We start from the raw sequence: 14,176 nt of genomic DNA, 5'->3' as shown, positions 1-14,176 counted from the left end.
CCGGCACACAAAGGCGGGCGGGGCGGCGGGGGGTGTGCCCGGCCCGCCGCCCCCGGTGCCCGCACCTGCCCTCCGCCGCCGCACCGGGCCGGGGCGCGGTCCCCGCTTTGTCTGCGTCGGGCCGGCACGTGCGAGCGCCGGGATCCGCCGGCCCCCGGAGCCCCCGGCACGGCCCGGCGCGACCCGCCGCCGGGCAGCGAGAGCCGGGAACGAGGGGTCCGCGATGCTGGGCCCGGCCCCGGTCCCTCGCCATTGTCTGGAGCCGGAGTCGCGGGCAGGGGCGCCCGGGGGGCGGGAGATGGGGAGGGGATCGGGGCGCCCCCAGCCCGGCCCCGCTCCCCGACCGGCGCCGCCGGTGCCCCGACAGCGGGCGGTCCCGCTGCCCGGCAGGGCGAGGCCTGCGACCGCGGAGGCACCAAGCATCCCACGCCGCCCCGCTACCCCCGGATCCCCCAAGTTCCGGGGGTGCCACATCCCTGGGGGGCCTCGGTGCGTCGGCCTGGGATTGCCCCGGTGGGCTGGGATTGCTGCAGACTTAGGGTGGGGGGTGGCTCTCTCCGGTGGGACCCCTCGGCTGCCCACCCTGCCCGTCCTGCCCCCAGTGCAGGGCACCCGGTTCTGCGGTGCTGGGGCCCGGCTGGATCCAGGCCCCGCTGCAGGGAGCATCACCCCCCGCCAGCCCGTGTCCCCCAGCGCCCACCCGCATCTCCCACACCACCCTGGTGCCGTGGGGCTGGCTGGGGCCGTCTGGGGCCGTCTTCCCCGAGACCCCCTCGTTACCCCCCAGGGTGCCTGTGCCGTGCGGGGATGCTGCCGGTACGCCAGGGTGCAGCTCGCTGGGCAGAGCCGGGGCACTGGGCACTGTGGGTGCTGGGTGCATGCTGTGCATGATGCTCTCGGAGAGGGCAGGGAGGGGGCTACCGTGCACCCACCACACAGCTGGGGCACCCACTTCCCAGCTGGGCTGCACCCACCGCCCAGGCGGGCACACGCCCATCTTTAGCCGGGTCCCTGCTCTCGGGACAGGGCTGTGTAGTGCTGTGTGGGCCTGGGTAGGTCCTGGTCCCCACCAGCCCTGCGGTCTCCGTGGGGCCCCGCTGGCAGCCCAAGGGCGCTGTAGGCAAGCTCCGTGCGTGTTGCCGGCCAGGCGGCAGCCGTCAGCTCTGGGTACATCTCTCTTCCCGGCATCCGCTGCAAAGGAGCCGTCCCTGCCAAAGCTGCTGAGAGCAGCAAAATCGGTTCCCGGGAAGGCGAGTGCTGATGCCGGGTCCCCCCCCCGCCTCTCCAGCGTTGAGCCCGGCCGGGCAGTGATCCCTCTTCATCCCCATCCTCGGAACTGAGATTGCCGTCGTCCCCAGCTGCTCTATCCCATGGTCACCGGGCTGCCAGCATCCCCGGTGCAGGGCCCGATGCCGGGGTGCGGGATAAGGGGTGATGTTGGGGGGGCTGCATCGGGCAAGGTGATGGGAACAGTCCCACGGAGTGGGGGCCCAGCCTCACTGAGCCAGGGTCTGGGAGGACACCGCGCCAGAGCCTGGTCCTGGGCCAGTGCCGGGGGATGCCGTGCTCTTGCCCAGCCAGGATCTCTGTGTTTAGTCTGGGATTCCCCCTGCTCCAGCCCGGTCCTGGAGGGTCCGACCATCCCCTCCCCCTGCCCGGCCCCGCGAAGGCTGCTGGGGCCCATTACTCGATCGGAAAGGAATTTGGTGCTGCTTTCTGAGCACGCCGACTCCCTGGAGCTCCCAGCTACATTGGAAACACATGTACCGGGGCTGGGAGGGGAGGCTGGGGCCATGTGACCCTGCCATGGCGTGGGGGGTGGGCTGCTGCGGGAGCCCTGGCTGCTGGCACCCAGAGGTACTGCTCTGCCTGCTCCAGTGAGCAGCGGGGCGATGCAAGGGCAGTGGGGGCATGCTCTCCTTGATGGAGTGATGGGAGATCCTTGCTGGAGCCCCCCACCTACAGGGAGCCCTCCCTGGGCTGCATGGGCCACCTCCACCCAGGGTGACCCACATACCTGGAGCCCTGGGGTAGGAAGGGGCTGTATGGGTTGGGTGGAGGGATTAAAGCCCATGGAAGGGAGGTAAATGATACACGGTGCTGCCAGCACCTGCTGTGGCACCTCTGGTCCCCACAGCCAGGGGGTCATGGTGATGCTGTTGGGCTGTGGGTCACTGGGGGCACCCCGGGGGGATGCTGCTGGCCCCACCATGACCCCTCTGTCCCATGGACTGGAAACCTCCATGTGGTGTGGGGTCAGGCCATGCTGCTGGGCTGTGTCCGTGGCAAGTCCCAGCTGCCCTGGGAGCATCCCTGGGTGCAGGCATCAGCCCTGTGCTCAGACACCACCCAGCATGGCAGGGTTTCAGGAGGGAGAGGAGGCAGTGGATGCCCCCAGCACCCACAGGGCTCCCCAGGCAGTGATGCTGTGGCTCTGCCCTACTTCTTTCCTCCTATCTGCAGGCGGCTGCATCCCACCCTGCCAGCCTCCACCCCGCGGCCCTGAGCTCCCCCAAACTGCTGCTGTCCTCCCCCATTCCTGGGGGATCAGGGGCTACATTTGCCACCCTTCCCCGGCACAGGCATCACAGACGGCACTTTGCAGCTGTTCCAGGCCGGGAAGCTGGCGCCGGCTGGGGCAGCCGATTAGCGGGATCGGGATGTGCGGATTAAAGTCAATCTTGTTGGTGCAATTATCTGCGGCTGGCTGCCAGGGGCGTGGGGGGCGGCGGGTGCTGGGGTTGGAGGGAGGCCCTCTTCCCGTTAGGCACCTGCCTGCATTCCCCCTGCTTTTTAGCTCCAGGCATGGCCCCGTTTTGGGGGTGGCTGTGTCCATTGGACCCTTGATTCCTGTCCCCCAGGCTGTGGCTGGAAGCTGTGAGCTCGGGTGAGGACGGCTCTGCCCAGCACCACAGGGATTTGGGGGCTTGAATAAGCGCTGTGTGGGCACCACCAGCCGAATGGTGATCGGCAGAGCCGTGGTGCAGGGATGTGGGGGATCCAGCACGGGCGGCCCCGGCTTTCCGGGTGCAGCGCGTGACGGTGGCAGGCAGGTTTGGGTGCCTGCCAGGCCCCGCAGGTCCCCGCTGCCTGCCTGCCTCCCCCGCTCCCCTTCACTAATCACCTCGTCATCGGGGCGAGCTGCATCCCAGCTGGGATGGGGGGGTGTTGCCATGGTGACGGAGGATGCTGGTTGCCTAGCGACATCCATCCCCTCGCCCACCCGCCCTGGATCAATTTGGTATGCGTGGTCCCCCCTCTGTTGCTGGCTGTGTGCCCCTGGGGAGGTGCGGGCTGGTGGGGGTCCCCGTGGAGCCCCCGGGGGGGCTGGCCAGGGCACGGTGGGAGCGACAGGGGGTTTCCCATCAGCTGGGAACGGTTTCCAAGGAACAGTCTCCATGACGGCCCCATCACACCCCGGCGGCACATTGATTTGCTGCTGATGGTGCTCCGGCATCCTCCCCCAGCCTGGTGCCTGCTGGGCTGGCGGCTCACGCAGACGGGCACGTGAGCAGCTCTGGGTTCCTACTGGGGGCACGGGGCTGTCCCCAAACCTGGTCACTAGCTGGCAGGGTCGTGGGGGGACAGGGATGGGTATGCCAAGAGCTGTGAGGCTGTGGTGGCTTGTGGCACAGCAGTCTGTGGGTCCCTGTGGCCAAATGACCGTTCTGTCCCCAAAACTTCTGCTCCTCATGCTCTGTGGCTGCCAGCAAGGATGGGTGGATGAGACCTGCCCCACATCCTGCCCTCCCTGCCTGGTAGCTGGCCCTTGATGATGGTGATGGACAAAGGCTTGGTGTGGCTATGTGGTAGCCTGGGGACCAGCCATTCCCCCAGGGCCTGCCCTGACCTCAGTGTGACCAGGATGGGGAGACCTCTGAGGGGGCCTCCTCACACTTGCTCTGGCCGTGGCTCACCCACACTGTCTCCCCAGGGCCCTCTACACGTATGAGGATGGCTCTGATGACCTGAAGCTGGCAGCGTCAGGAGGTAAGGTCCTCTGTCCCCTCCACTGACTTGGCTCTGCCAGTGTTTTCCCTGGCACCCATTCCTGGTGCTGGGTGGACGTGAGCTGACGGTGCTGTGGCAGGTGGAGGTTTGCTGGAGCTTTCCGGCCACTTTGAGATCCAGAAGGTGATGTATGGCTTCTGCAGCGTCAAGGACCCCCAGGCCGTGCTCCCCAAATATGTACTCGTCAACTGGGTGAGTGTCTGTGGGGGCCATGCTGAGGGGGGGCTGTGCCCATGGGGAATGGCTGGGTATGAGCGAGGAGCTGGAGGTGGCCAGGGGGGTACAGGTGCCCCACAGTCCTGCTGTCCCGTGGTGGTCAGTGGGGTGGGGGTCACCCTGCTGCCCCTCCCAGCTCAGCCCCTCTCTGGCTGCCACAGGTGGGCGAGGATGTACCAGATGCCCGCAAATGCGCCTGCGCAAGCCATGTAGCCAAGATTGCCGAGTTCTTCCAGGTGGGTGATGCTGGGGAGAGGGATGATGCTGCCGGGGCACCAACACTGAACCCTGATGGCTGCTTGTCCTCCCCAGGGTGTCGATGTCATCGTCAACGCCAGCAGCGTGGAGGACATTGACCCAGGGGCCATTGGGCAGCGGCTCTCCAATGGGCTGGCCCGTGTCTCCAGCCCGGTGCTGCACCGCCTGCGGCTGCGCGAGGACGAGAACGCCGAGCCCGTGGTAATGTCCCCATGGCAGCTATGGCGATGGTGGCGGGTCTGGGGCATCCCTCCCGCCTGGGGCTCCTGTCTGCTGCAGCCCCTCACCCTGTGTGCTGCTTACTGTCATCCCCCCTCGCTGATCCCAGCCCCTCCACCCCCCCTGCCTCTCCTCCGTCCCAGGGCACCACTTACCAGAAAACTGATGCCACCGTGGAGATGAAGCGGCTCAACCGGGAGCAGTTCTGGGAACAGGCCAAGGTGGGGTATGGGGGAGCAACCAGTAACCCCTGGGAGCAGGCAGGGTGAGTGATGGGCAGCCCTCTCATTCATCCCCCCCCCAATCAGAAAGAGGAGGAATTGCGTAAGGAGGAAGAGCGGAAAAAGGCTCTGGATGCCCGGCTGCGGTTTGAGCAGGAACGGATGGAGCAGGAGCGGCTGGAGCAGGAGGAGAGGGAGCGGCGCTACCGGGAGCGGGAGGAGCAGATTGAGGAGCACAGGCACGGCAGGGGCTGGGTGGGATGTGGGTGCGGGATGGCTGAGCACATGCTGTGAGTGGCTGGGTGGGCACATGGGTGTCCCTCATGGGGTGGGGTTGGGGCAGGGACTGGCAGGAGCCGGTGCCCAGCGCCTCTCCCCCGTGCCCCCATGGCAGGCGGAAGCAGCAGAGCATGGAGGCGGAGGAGGCCCGGCAGCGCCTGAAGGAGCAGTCCATCTTTGTAAGTTGGAGTCGGGACTGCCACTGGGCTTCCCCCCGGGGAAGGAATTTTCCCAGCTGGATGCCCAGGACATCCCAGAGCTTGGGAGGTGATGCCGCATCTCTTTCCAGGGGGACCAGCAAGAGGAGGATGACAGGCAGCAGTTCAGAAAATCGGAGTCAGAGGTGGAGGTGAGTGCGGTGATGGCCATGCCTGGTGCTGGTCCTCTCTCCCCAGCCAGCAGTGCCTACAGCTGGATGGGGATGCAGCTAGGGGGTGCATGGAGGGTGGTCCCACAGCCCCACACCACCAGGGCAGTGGGGCTCAGCCTCCCCCATCCACACAGGAGGCTGCTGCCATCATTGCTCAGCGGCCCGACAACCCCCGGGATTTCTTCAAGCAGCAGGAGCGAGTGGCATCAGGCAGCAGTGATGCTGTCTCACCAGGCAGTCACAGGACAGGTGAGGGGCTGAGGGGGGGCTGTGGGCAGGGGGGTGGGCACTGAGAGACTAAAGGGGCCTGTGGAGCAGGTGAGTGTGCTGTCACAACCCAACAAGTCACAGTGGGATGTGGAGGGACCAGGGATGCAATGGGGGGTGTGTGTATGTACCCTTTGCCATCCCTGGCATCGTGGTTCTGGGTGCCAAGGTCACAAGGATGGCAGGGGTCATCCTCCTCTGCTGTGCCACCATCACTGCCACTATCACCGCCGCTGCCACCGCAAATCACGTGGCCCTGCAGCTGGGGCAGCTTGGCAGGGCTGGATGTTGGGGTGTTTTCAGCAAAAGGGGGCTCACCCTGCTCCCTGCTCAGTGTCGTCCGCTCACCTGTCACAGCACTGCACCAGCAGCCAGGTTGGGTGCGTGGTTGGTACAGCAGGAGAGACAGCTGGAGGTCCAGGGATTGCTTGGGAACACGTCCCATGATGACAGCTAAAAGGGGCAGGAGTGAGTGAGGCAGATGTGGGGCACTCAGTGTGCTGCCAGCTGGCAGGGGGTGCCCCATGGAGAGACCAGGCTGCCCCACAGTCTGGGGTCCAGCCCCAGAATTGTTTTTATGGCTCTCGGGCAGGGGCTGGCTGTCCTGGTGAGTGCCTCCAGCCGTGGGGCCGTGTCATGGTGCTGTGCTGGGGGGGCTGTGCAAGGAGGGAGCCTGTGATGTGTGTCCTTGCTGTGGTGTTTTGCCATGGGTTGTGCCATGGGCTGTGCCGTGGGGCTGTGCTGTGGGGTTGTGCTGTGGTGCTGTGCCTTGGGGCAGTGCTGTGGGCTGTGCCATGGGTTGTGCTGTAGATTCACACTGTGGAGTTGTGCTGTGCCTGAGCACATAGTTGGTCCCACAGCCCTGTTCTGGCCTCTCTCCTCCCCTGGCCAGGCAGTGCTCCCTCCCATCTTTCTGTCCTGCTGCCTTTCCATCCTCTTGTCCTGCCATTCTCCTGCCATGCTGTCGGTGTTGCCTCCCATCCGTCTGGCTTCCCATCCCAGTGCCCTGATGCTCCAGCCCCACCATAACTGCGCTGAGCAGGGACTGACCCATCTCTCTCTCTCTCTCTCTCTCTCTCTCCGTCTGTCCGTCCGTCTGTCTTTCTCTCACAGGTCGTCTTCACTGTCCTTTCATAAAGACAGCTGACAGTGGGCCGCCTTCTTCCTCCTCCTCCTCCTCCTCCCCCCCACGGACCCCCTTCCCCTATATCACCTGCCACCGCACCCCAAATCTCTCCTCTTTCTTCCCATGTAGGTAGCTGGGAGCTCGCGGGCACACAGCTCCAGGGGGCCAAACCGTGGGCAGCTGCCCCAGAGCCCCCCAGCCCCACGGCACACCGGACCGACAGCAGAGGCATCGCCCCTCCCGTGGGCACCCTGAGGGGTCGGGCACCCAGGCGGGACCGTGCCTGCACCCCTGGGCACTTGGCATGCCCTGCTGGGCCTGTGCCCCTGGGGAGGGGGTGTTGGGCAGGCTGTGCCCGTAGGTCAGATGGGGACAGGGCAGAGCGATGCCTGGGGAGTTGATGCTCTGTGGTGGGATGGAGCAGACTGTGCCCATGGGGTAGAGGGGGCACAGGGCAGGCTCTAGCAATGGAGCATAAATGGGACAGGACAGCTGTGCCCTGGATCATGCAGGACTGTGCTCATGGGGCAGTGTGGAATGGAAAAGGCTGTGCCCAGGACCACATGTGGCTGTGCCCATGGGGCAGGATAGGATGGAAAGGGCTGTGCCCAGGATCATGTGGAGCTGTGCCTATAGGGAAGAAGGGGATGGGATGACTGTGCCCATGGGGCAGAGGGGGATGGGAAGTCTCTGCCCTGAACCATGCAGGACTGTGCCCATGGAGCAGCATGGGATGGAAAAAGTGATGCCCTGGAACATGTGGAGCTGTGCCAAAGGGCAGGTGGGGGGCCATGTAGGGTTGTGCTCCTGCCAGGCATGGGTGACAGGGCACAAAGCTGTACCTGTAGGGGCAAAGCAGTGCCAGGGCAGTGCCAGGGCACAGCTAGGCGACGTGTGGGCAGGGCCAGTGTGCACCATAGCAGGTACGGGGCTGCCCGTCCCCGTGCCTGGCAGGTGCAGGGCCTGGGACTCCTGGGGGTGGTAGGGATGCCCAGAGAGGTCATGGTGGTTGCTGCAGCCATAGGAGCCTCTGCCCTGCCACCTAGGAGGGATGACATGGTGGCTGGTACATGGTGATGTGCATTTGGCAGCTGGCAGCTGGGTTGGTGTGGGGCAGGAGCGGTGCTGGGGTGCTGGTCTCCCCCTTGATGTGGGCAGCCCTCCCACGCCACCCCATCTCCCTTGTCCGCAGGCAGCCAGTCGGACGCCTTCCGCAAGGCCTCAGCAGCGGGCTGCAGCCCCTGCGAGCCCAGCCCGGCCGCCACACCGCTGGGCGACCCGGGCACCCGCGCGTCCGCTGACGAGACGCCGGCAACGCCCAAAGGTGGGCGCAGGGCTGGCACTGCCTCCCCCTGCCCAGGGCTGCCTGGGCCCACCCCTGTGGTTTCCCACAGTGCATCCCCTACTGCAGCCCTCTGGCTCTGCTGCAGCCCCCCCTGCAGCCCTGCCAACTGCCCATGCATCGCTCAGTGCATCTGTGCTGTCCCATCTGCATCCCTCAGCATATCCCCGCCATCTCTGCTGTGTCCCACAGCACATTCCCTGCTGCAGCCCCCCTGGCTCTGCTGCAGCCCCCCCCGCAATTCTGCCAACTGCCTTTGCATCGCTCAGTGCATCCATGCTGTCCTGCCTGTACCCCTTGGTGTATCCCCACCGTCTCTGCTGTGTCCCCCAACACATCCCCGCCGTACCTGCTGTTCCGTGCCGCTGCATCCCCGCCGTCTCTGCTGCATCCCCCAGTGCAGCCCTGCCATCATTGCTGCGTCCCTGCTGCCTCCAGTGCATTTCCTGACACCAGTGCATCCCTGCTGTCTCTGCTGCAGCCTCCGTCATGCATCCCCCCCATCTCCAGTGCATTCCCCGTGCTCTGTACCTGCTGGCTGTCCCTGCTGCACATCCCAGTGCGATGCTGCCCTATCTGCACCGTCCCACTGTACCATCCTTGCCAGGGCTGCTGCATCCCCCTGTGCATCCCCTCTGCCCCACTGTACCCCACTGCATTCAAGCCAGTTCTGCTGCAGGTGCCATGTGTCCCTACTACATCCCCACTTGGCCCCTGGCATCTTACGGTGCATCCCGGCTTTCCCTTCTCCCGCCTCCTCCACAGCCCCTTCTGCCTTCCAGCTACTCCCCAAGGGATCACCTTGCCCCCTCCCTATGTCCGCTCACTCCCGGTCCCCTGGTGCATGCCACAGTCCCCTCCCTGTACAGCCACTCCCACCCATCCCTGCAGCATCCCCACACTGTGCCCGGTCCATAGGACCCCAAATCCCCTCCAGCTGCCGCCCTGTTCCTGGGTGACACCCAGCCGTGGATGAGGGTGTCTGTCCCCACTGACTGCTGTCCCCTCCTTGCAGAGTCCCCCAGCCCCAGCGCACAGGAGCCCGGGCCAGCCACGCCCGAGCAGCACTGGCCCTTCCCGGGGCCCGAGGACAAGGCCACTGAGCCCCCCGGGGATGAGCCCAGCAGCCCCAGGTCGGTGTGGACAGTGGGGGGTGATGCCCTGGGGGACCTGGTGACCCTGGAGCCCACCGAGCCCTCCCCACTGCCCATGGCTGCCGAGCCTCAGACTGGGGAGGCTCCCAACCCCGAGAGCCTCATCGACCTGTGGCAGAGCGATGGGGCGAACCCCCCAGCTGCTTGGCCCCTGCCTGCTGCCCCTGTCCCCGAAGCCCCCCCATCCGCACTGCCCGAGGAGGGGGCCCTGCTGAGCCTGGATGAGCTGCCTGAGCCCCCCGCCACCTTCTGCGACGTGGAGCAGGAGGATGAGGAAGATGAAGCAGCTGGCGAGGGGGACCCTCAGTCCCAGGGGCTTGGCTGCCAGCACATGCCCCAGGAGGACAGTCCGGGCAGAGAGAGTCCCCCCATCACCAATGGGGAGATGGCCCCCAAGGACGGGACGCCAGGTCGTGGGGAGCAGGTGAGCACCACTGGGGGGGTAGGAGGTCAGGGTGTGATGGGGTGGCTGGGGGGTCCTGACCACCTGCCCCCCACCCCCCAGGCCAGCGAGGGCTACTTCAGCCAGTCCCAAGAGGAGGAGGTGCCCCCCCCAGAGGAGCTGTCGGCCAAAGCCCCCCAGCCCGTCTTCTACAACAAGCCCCCAGGTGAGTTAGGACAGTGAGGAGTGAGATCTGTTCCTCCATGGGGCACCCCAAGCCATCTTGATCACCCCCTCCCTGTCCTCCAGAGATCGACATCACGTGCTGGGATGCAGACCCTCTGCCTGAGGAGGAGGAGAGCTTTGGGGGGGCCCTGTAAGCCCAGGCCCCACTGCCGGCGCAGGCAGCCTGCCCCGGCCGGCGCGGGGCACGAGGGGGCTGCAGCCAGGGGCCGGGCCCCCCCCTCACCCCACTGGGGCCCCGCAGGATGAGGCCTCCAGGTGGGGGCCGCCCCGCTGCAACCCCGCCCCGGGGCACCTTTTACAGCCCCCCCTTCTCCTCTCTTTTTTAAGTTGTCGGTAGGAGCCGTGTCAGCCCCCCAGCCCCCCCTTAGCCCCCCCTGATACCCCAGCGTCCCTTTTTGGGGGGGACGACACACACGCTCGCATCCCCTGCCTGGCTGTGGGACAGGGTCCTCGTTCTCTTCGTGTCCCCCCCCAGGAGTCCCCCAGTACTTTGCACGAGTTCAAAGAAAAGAAATAATAATAATAATAATAATAATAATAATAATAATAAATGAATATGGCAATAAAGTGACCCAACCGAGGCGAGGCTGCGGCCAGCGGCGTCCCCCCCCAAATCCCAGCAGGGAGCTGGTGTGGGGGCTTTTACCCCTTCCCGACTCCCTCCTTGCTGGGAGCCCCATCCCCTCCTGCTTGGCCCCTGCTTGGCCCCTCTCCCCCTGTTCCCCTTGGAAACTTTTTGGAAAGCACAAGTTCTGTACCGGCAGTGTGCTCATGTCTGTTAATAAATAAAGCGTCTCCCACGGGGGCTGCAGCCTGCTGGGGGGGCAGGGAGGGCTGGGAGAGGTGTGGGGGTCCCATGATGCCAGCCTGTTGGGAGGCAAACCCGAGCCACAAACTTTTATTCTCAAACTGTAACAAACAAAAAATTTAAGAAACAAAGCAGAGTCCGGGTCCCCAGCGACCCCGGCCATGGTGGGGCTGGCGGGGGCCAGACGGGGAACCAGCCCCTTCCGCGCCGGCGGCGATGGCCCGCGCCGGGGCGGGTGTCCCCGAGGTGACATGGGCAATCAAAACCACCCACCCCCCAGCTGCATGGCAAGGTCCGGGGGTCCCCCGCGGCTGCCGTTACACAGCGGTAGTCCTGCCGAAGAGGGGCATGGAGACCGGGAGATGCCAGGGTCCCGGCTCATAGGTGTCCCTGCTGCTGAGCTCTGAGTCCGTCCAGCTGGGAAACATGCGTGGGGAACACTCCTGCTGCAGATAGAGGTCCGGGCAGGCAGGGCCGGGGCTGGCAGAGCGGGGCAGGTGCAGCGCTGAACCATAGCTGGCATCGAGGAAAAGTGGTTTGTAGCTGGGGGGCTGCTCCTGCTTCTCCAGCCGCTCGTGGCTCAGGAAAGGGGCGTTGATTTTGCGGTAGAGCCCCCGCGTGTCCATCAGCACCTCGCTGTATGGTGGGGGGGGCTCTGCCATCAACAGAGCTTCCTCATAGCACGGCGGCTTTGACAGGTCCGACTCTGCAAGGCAAAGCCCCCCCCGGACCCCTGCTGCCGTCAGCGCTGCGCTCTGGCTCTCACGTCGTATCCCCCCCAAAACAGGGGGAGGCACGTGCTCCGGGGATGCGAGAGCCCCTCCCTGCTCCTTACCGTGCCGGCAGCTCCAGGGCCGGGGGGGTGGGATGTGGTGGGGGTGATGATGATGGTGGGGGTCGAGGCGGAGGCGGTGGGGAATGGCGATGCCGGGGGGGCTGCCCCTGTAACCCTCATAGTGCAGTGGCTCCATCTCCAGTGCGCGCAGGCTCTGCTCCCGCAGCCGCTCCTCCTGCTGCCGCTTCACCCGCCGCCGCAGGTAGCTGCAGAAGCAGCACAGCAGCACGATGAGGCCCCAGATGAGCCAGAAGCCCGCAAAGCAGGTGAGGAAGGTGTAGGTGCCCTGGGACATCACCATCTTGGCTGCCGGACCCGGGGGGAGGCCCCCGCCTTTCCCTGCCCTCGGGGTGGGGGACGGGATGCTCAGGGCGGCGGCAGGGTCAGGGAGGACCCGATGCTGTCAGGGCCGCCGAGGGCATCTCCCCGGGCTGTGCCCGGCGCCGTCTCCTCTGGCCCGCGGGTGCCTGCCGTCAGGGGTCCATCCTTGCCATAGAGCTGGGGGGGGGCTGGAGCGGGTGGGTCAGGCGTGGGTGCGCTGGGCGGGCGGCGGGGCGGGGGGCCGGCGGGGCGGGCGGTGGGGGGATGGGGCTGGCAGGGTCCTGCTGCCCATCGCTGGGGGGGACCGCCGGGGTGGGGGCCCTGCAACGAGACAGACGCGAGCGTGAGCGACACAGAAACGTGGACGCCCTGTTCCCATGGTGACTCGCTCTACATGCGCTGCAGTGCCCGCAGCCGGAGAGGAACCGTGCCTGGCCCCCCTCATGGACCCCATCATCGCCTCCATGGCTGCAAACCTGCACACCCCACCCAGAACCCCTCCACAGCACTGCCGGGAACTCTGGGGCAGGAGATGGATGCTGTGGTCCTGACCTTTCAGATCATGGGGTGCCCACTGGGATCCCCTTCTCCTGCTCACCCAGTGCACCCCAAATTGGCTGCTGAGCCCAGGCAGCTCATTCATCTCTGTGCTGCCACAGAGCAGGGTGCCCTGGGGTGCCCCGGGGAGAATGAGGGATGTGCAGAGCTGCCAGTTCCCTGTGGCACGTGGCGCTTGCAAGAGCATGTGCACTGTGGCCACCGCTGGCCTCACAGCCACCCGAGGGGGCTCAGGGGATGGTGGCACCTCAACACAGCAATGCAGGGCCAAGGAGTGGTGAGGATGGAAACCATCACCCCTGCCAGGTCCCAGCCTTCAGGCAGGGTGATAGCTCAGCCATGTCCAACCCAGCACCGAATGATAATGGTGTGTACCAGGGGCAGGTGTGCCCCTCAGTGCACAGGGAGCAGCACCCATGGGTGCTCGCAGGCAGGCAAGTAAGCACCCATCAGGATTCTCATTGTGGTGGTGTGGGAGAAAACGGGCTCGGCAGCAAGGAGGAGGGTGAGCATGGAGCGGTGGCAGCTGAGGGCTGGGAGACCACTCATGTGGCTCTGCTCAGAGACAGCCGAAGGGGTGCAGGGTGCTCGACCACCCCGCGGGCCAGGGCCACGCTGCCGGCAAGGGGGACGGCAGTGCCACCAGGTGCTGAGGGTGCTGGCAGGGCCGGAGGGCCGAGCCCGGCGGAAGGAAGGAGTGATGGGGAAGGAAGAAGCAATGGGGAAGGAAGGAGCAATGGAGAAGGAAGGGGTCAGGGGCCCTGGCCACTGGCAGGCAGTGGGGGCTGCTCCATCGGGCAGACAAACGCGTGGGCAGAGGCAGTGCTGCGATGTAGGTGTATGGGGAGGGGGTCCCCGCTGCCCGGCTGAGGCCACTGGGTGCAGGCAGGGCTCACCAGCCGCGGCTGCAACAGGCTCCGCGCCGGCAGCCTGGGCATCCCCGGGGAGGGGGGCACCGTGCGGGAAGGGCCACGGGTCGAGACCCGGGATGACGGCCGGGGGGACACCAGGAAGCGGTGCAGGGCTGGCTGGCGGCGCCGCGGACCGGGGGCGTTCGCAGCTGGGGCGTGCGGGGGGAGCGGGGCTGCCGGGGACGTGCGGGCTGGGGGAGGAGCGGGGCCGGGCTGGAGACACTCATACCGGGCGGGGAGCGGAGCGGCCGCCAAGCCGGGCCCCGCCGGTATCCCCGGGCCGCCCCGCTGCCCCCGGCCGCGGCCTGGGCCCCGCTACCCGCGTCGCATCTCTGCCCGGTGCCTCCGCCGGGAGGGTGACACCCCGGCGGGGAACCTCCCCGCTCTCGGTGCCGGGCGCGGCACCCCTTCCTCATCACCATCCTCCTCCTCCTCCCCCGGGGCGCGCGCCCGCCGAGGCCAGACCGGAGATGCGCGCCCCGGTACGCGCCGCGCGCCCCCGCCCCGGCCCCGCTGCCCCCGCACCGCGCAACAGGCGGAGGCGCCGCGCCCGCTCCCTCCGCGGCTCCCGTTACCGGCGGCGGCGGCGCACGTGGCTCAGGCGGCGGGCGGCGGCTCCATAGGGCGGCGGGGGAGGGGGCCCGGTGCGCGC

General features: G+C 66.7%; 2 protein-coding genes across 5 annotated transcripts in view; one reads left to right on the top strand and one right to left on the bottom strand.

Moving 5' to 3' along the window:
* The first annotated feature begins 3,082 nt into the window (after positions 1–3,082).
* DBN1 (drebrin 1) lies at positions 3,083–10,891 on the top strand. 2 transcript variants are annotated; one of them, XM_027643643.1, is made up of 15 exons: positions 3,083–3,287; positions 3,935–3,990; positions 4,091–4,203; positions 4,389–4,463; positions 4,540–4,686; positions 4,848–4,925; positions 5,013–5,164; positions 5,320–5,383; positions 5,494–5,553; positions 5,709–5,823; positions 6,955–7,092; positions 8,160–8,291; positions 9,325–9,887; positions 9,969–10,071; positions 10,155–10,891. In XM_027643643.1, exons 1-15 carry the CDS (start codon positions 3,244–3,246, stop codon positions 10,223–10,225), a joined length of 1,911 nt encoding a protein of 636 aa, XP_027499444.1. In that variant the 5' UTR covers positions 3,083–3,243; the 3' UTR covers positions 10,226–10,891. The 2 variants fall into 2 exon arrangements, with proteins under 2 accessions (XP_027499444.1, XP_027499445.1); XM_027643644.1 differs by lacking the exon at positions 6,955–7,092.
* Positions 10,892–10,974: 83 nt separating this feature from the next.
* Positions 10,975–14,176, bottom strand: part of PRR7 (proline rich 7, synaptic) — a 5,035-nt gene continuing 1,833 nt past the window's right edge. Inside the window, exons 2-3 of one of the 3 annotated variants that reach the window (XM_027643647.1) lie at positions 11,735–12,376; positions 10,975–11,632 (exon numbers count right to left, since the gene is read on the bottom strand). In XM_027643647.1, the coding sequence (XP_027499448.1) occupies positions 11,217–11,632; positions 11,735–12,035 (717 nt within the window). In that variant the 5' untranslated portion in view covers positions 12,036–12,376 and the 3' untranslated portion in view covers positions 10,975–11,216. Of the gene's footprint in view, positions 12,377–14,176 lie in introns of all 3 variants that reach the window. The other 2 variants (XM_027643648.1, XM_027643646.1) reach the window with 2 other exon arrangements.

Source organism: Corapipo altera, unplaced genomic scaffold (genome assembly GCF_003945725.1).
Source record: "Corapipo altera isolate COAL_440 unplaced genomic scaffold, ASM394572v1 75, whole genome shotgun sequence".
Classification (NCBI taxonomy): domain Eukaryota; kingdom Metazoa; phylum Chordata; class Aves; order Passeriformes; family Pipridae; genus Corapipo; species Corapipo altera.
This window is presented reverse-complemented; position numbering and strand designations above follow the sequence as displayed.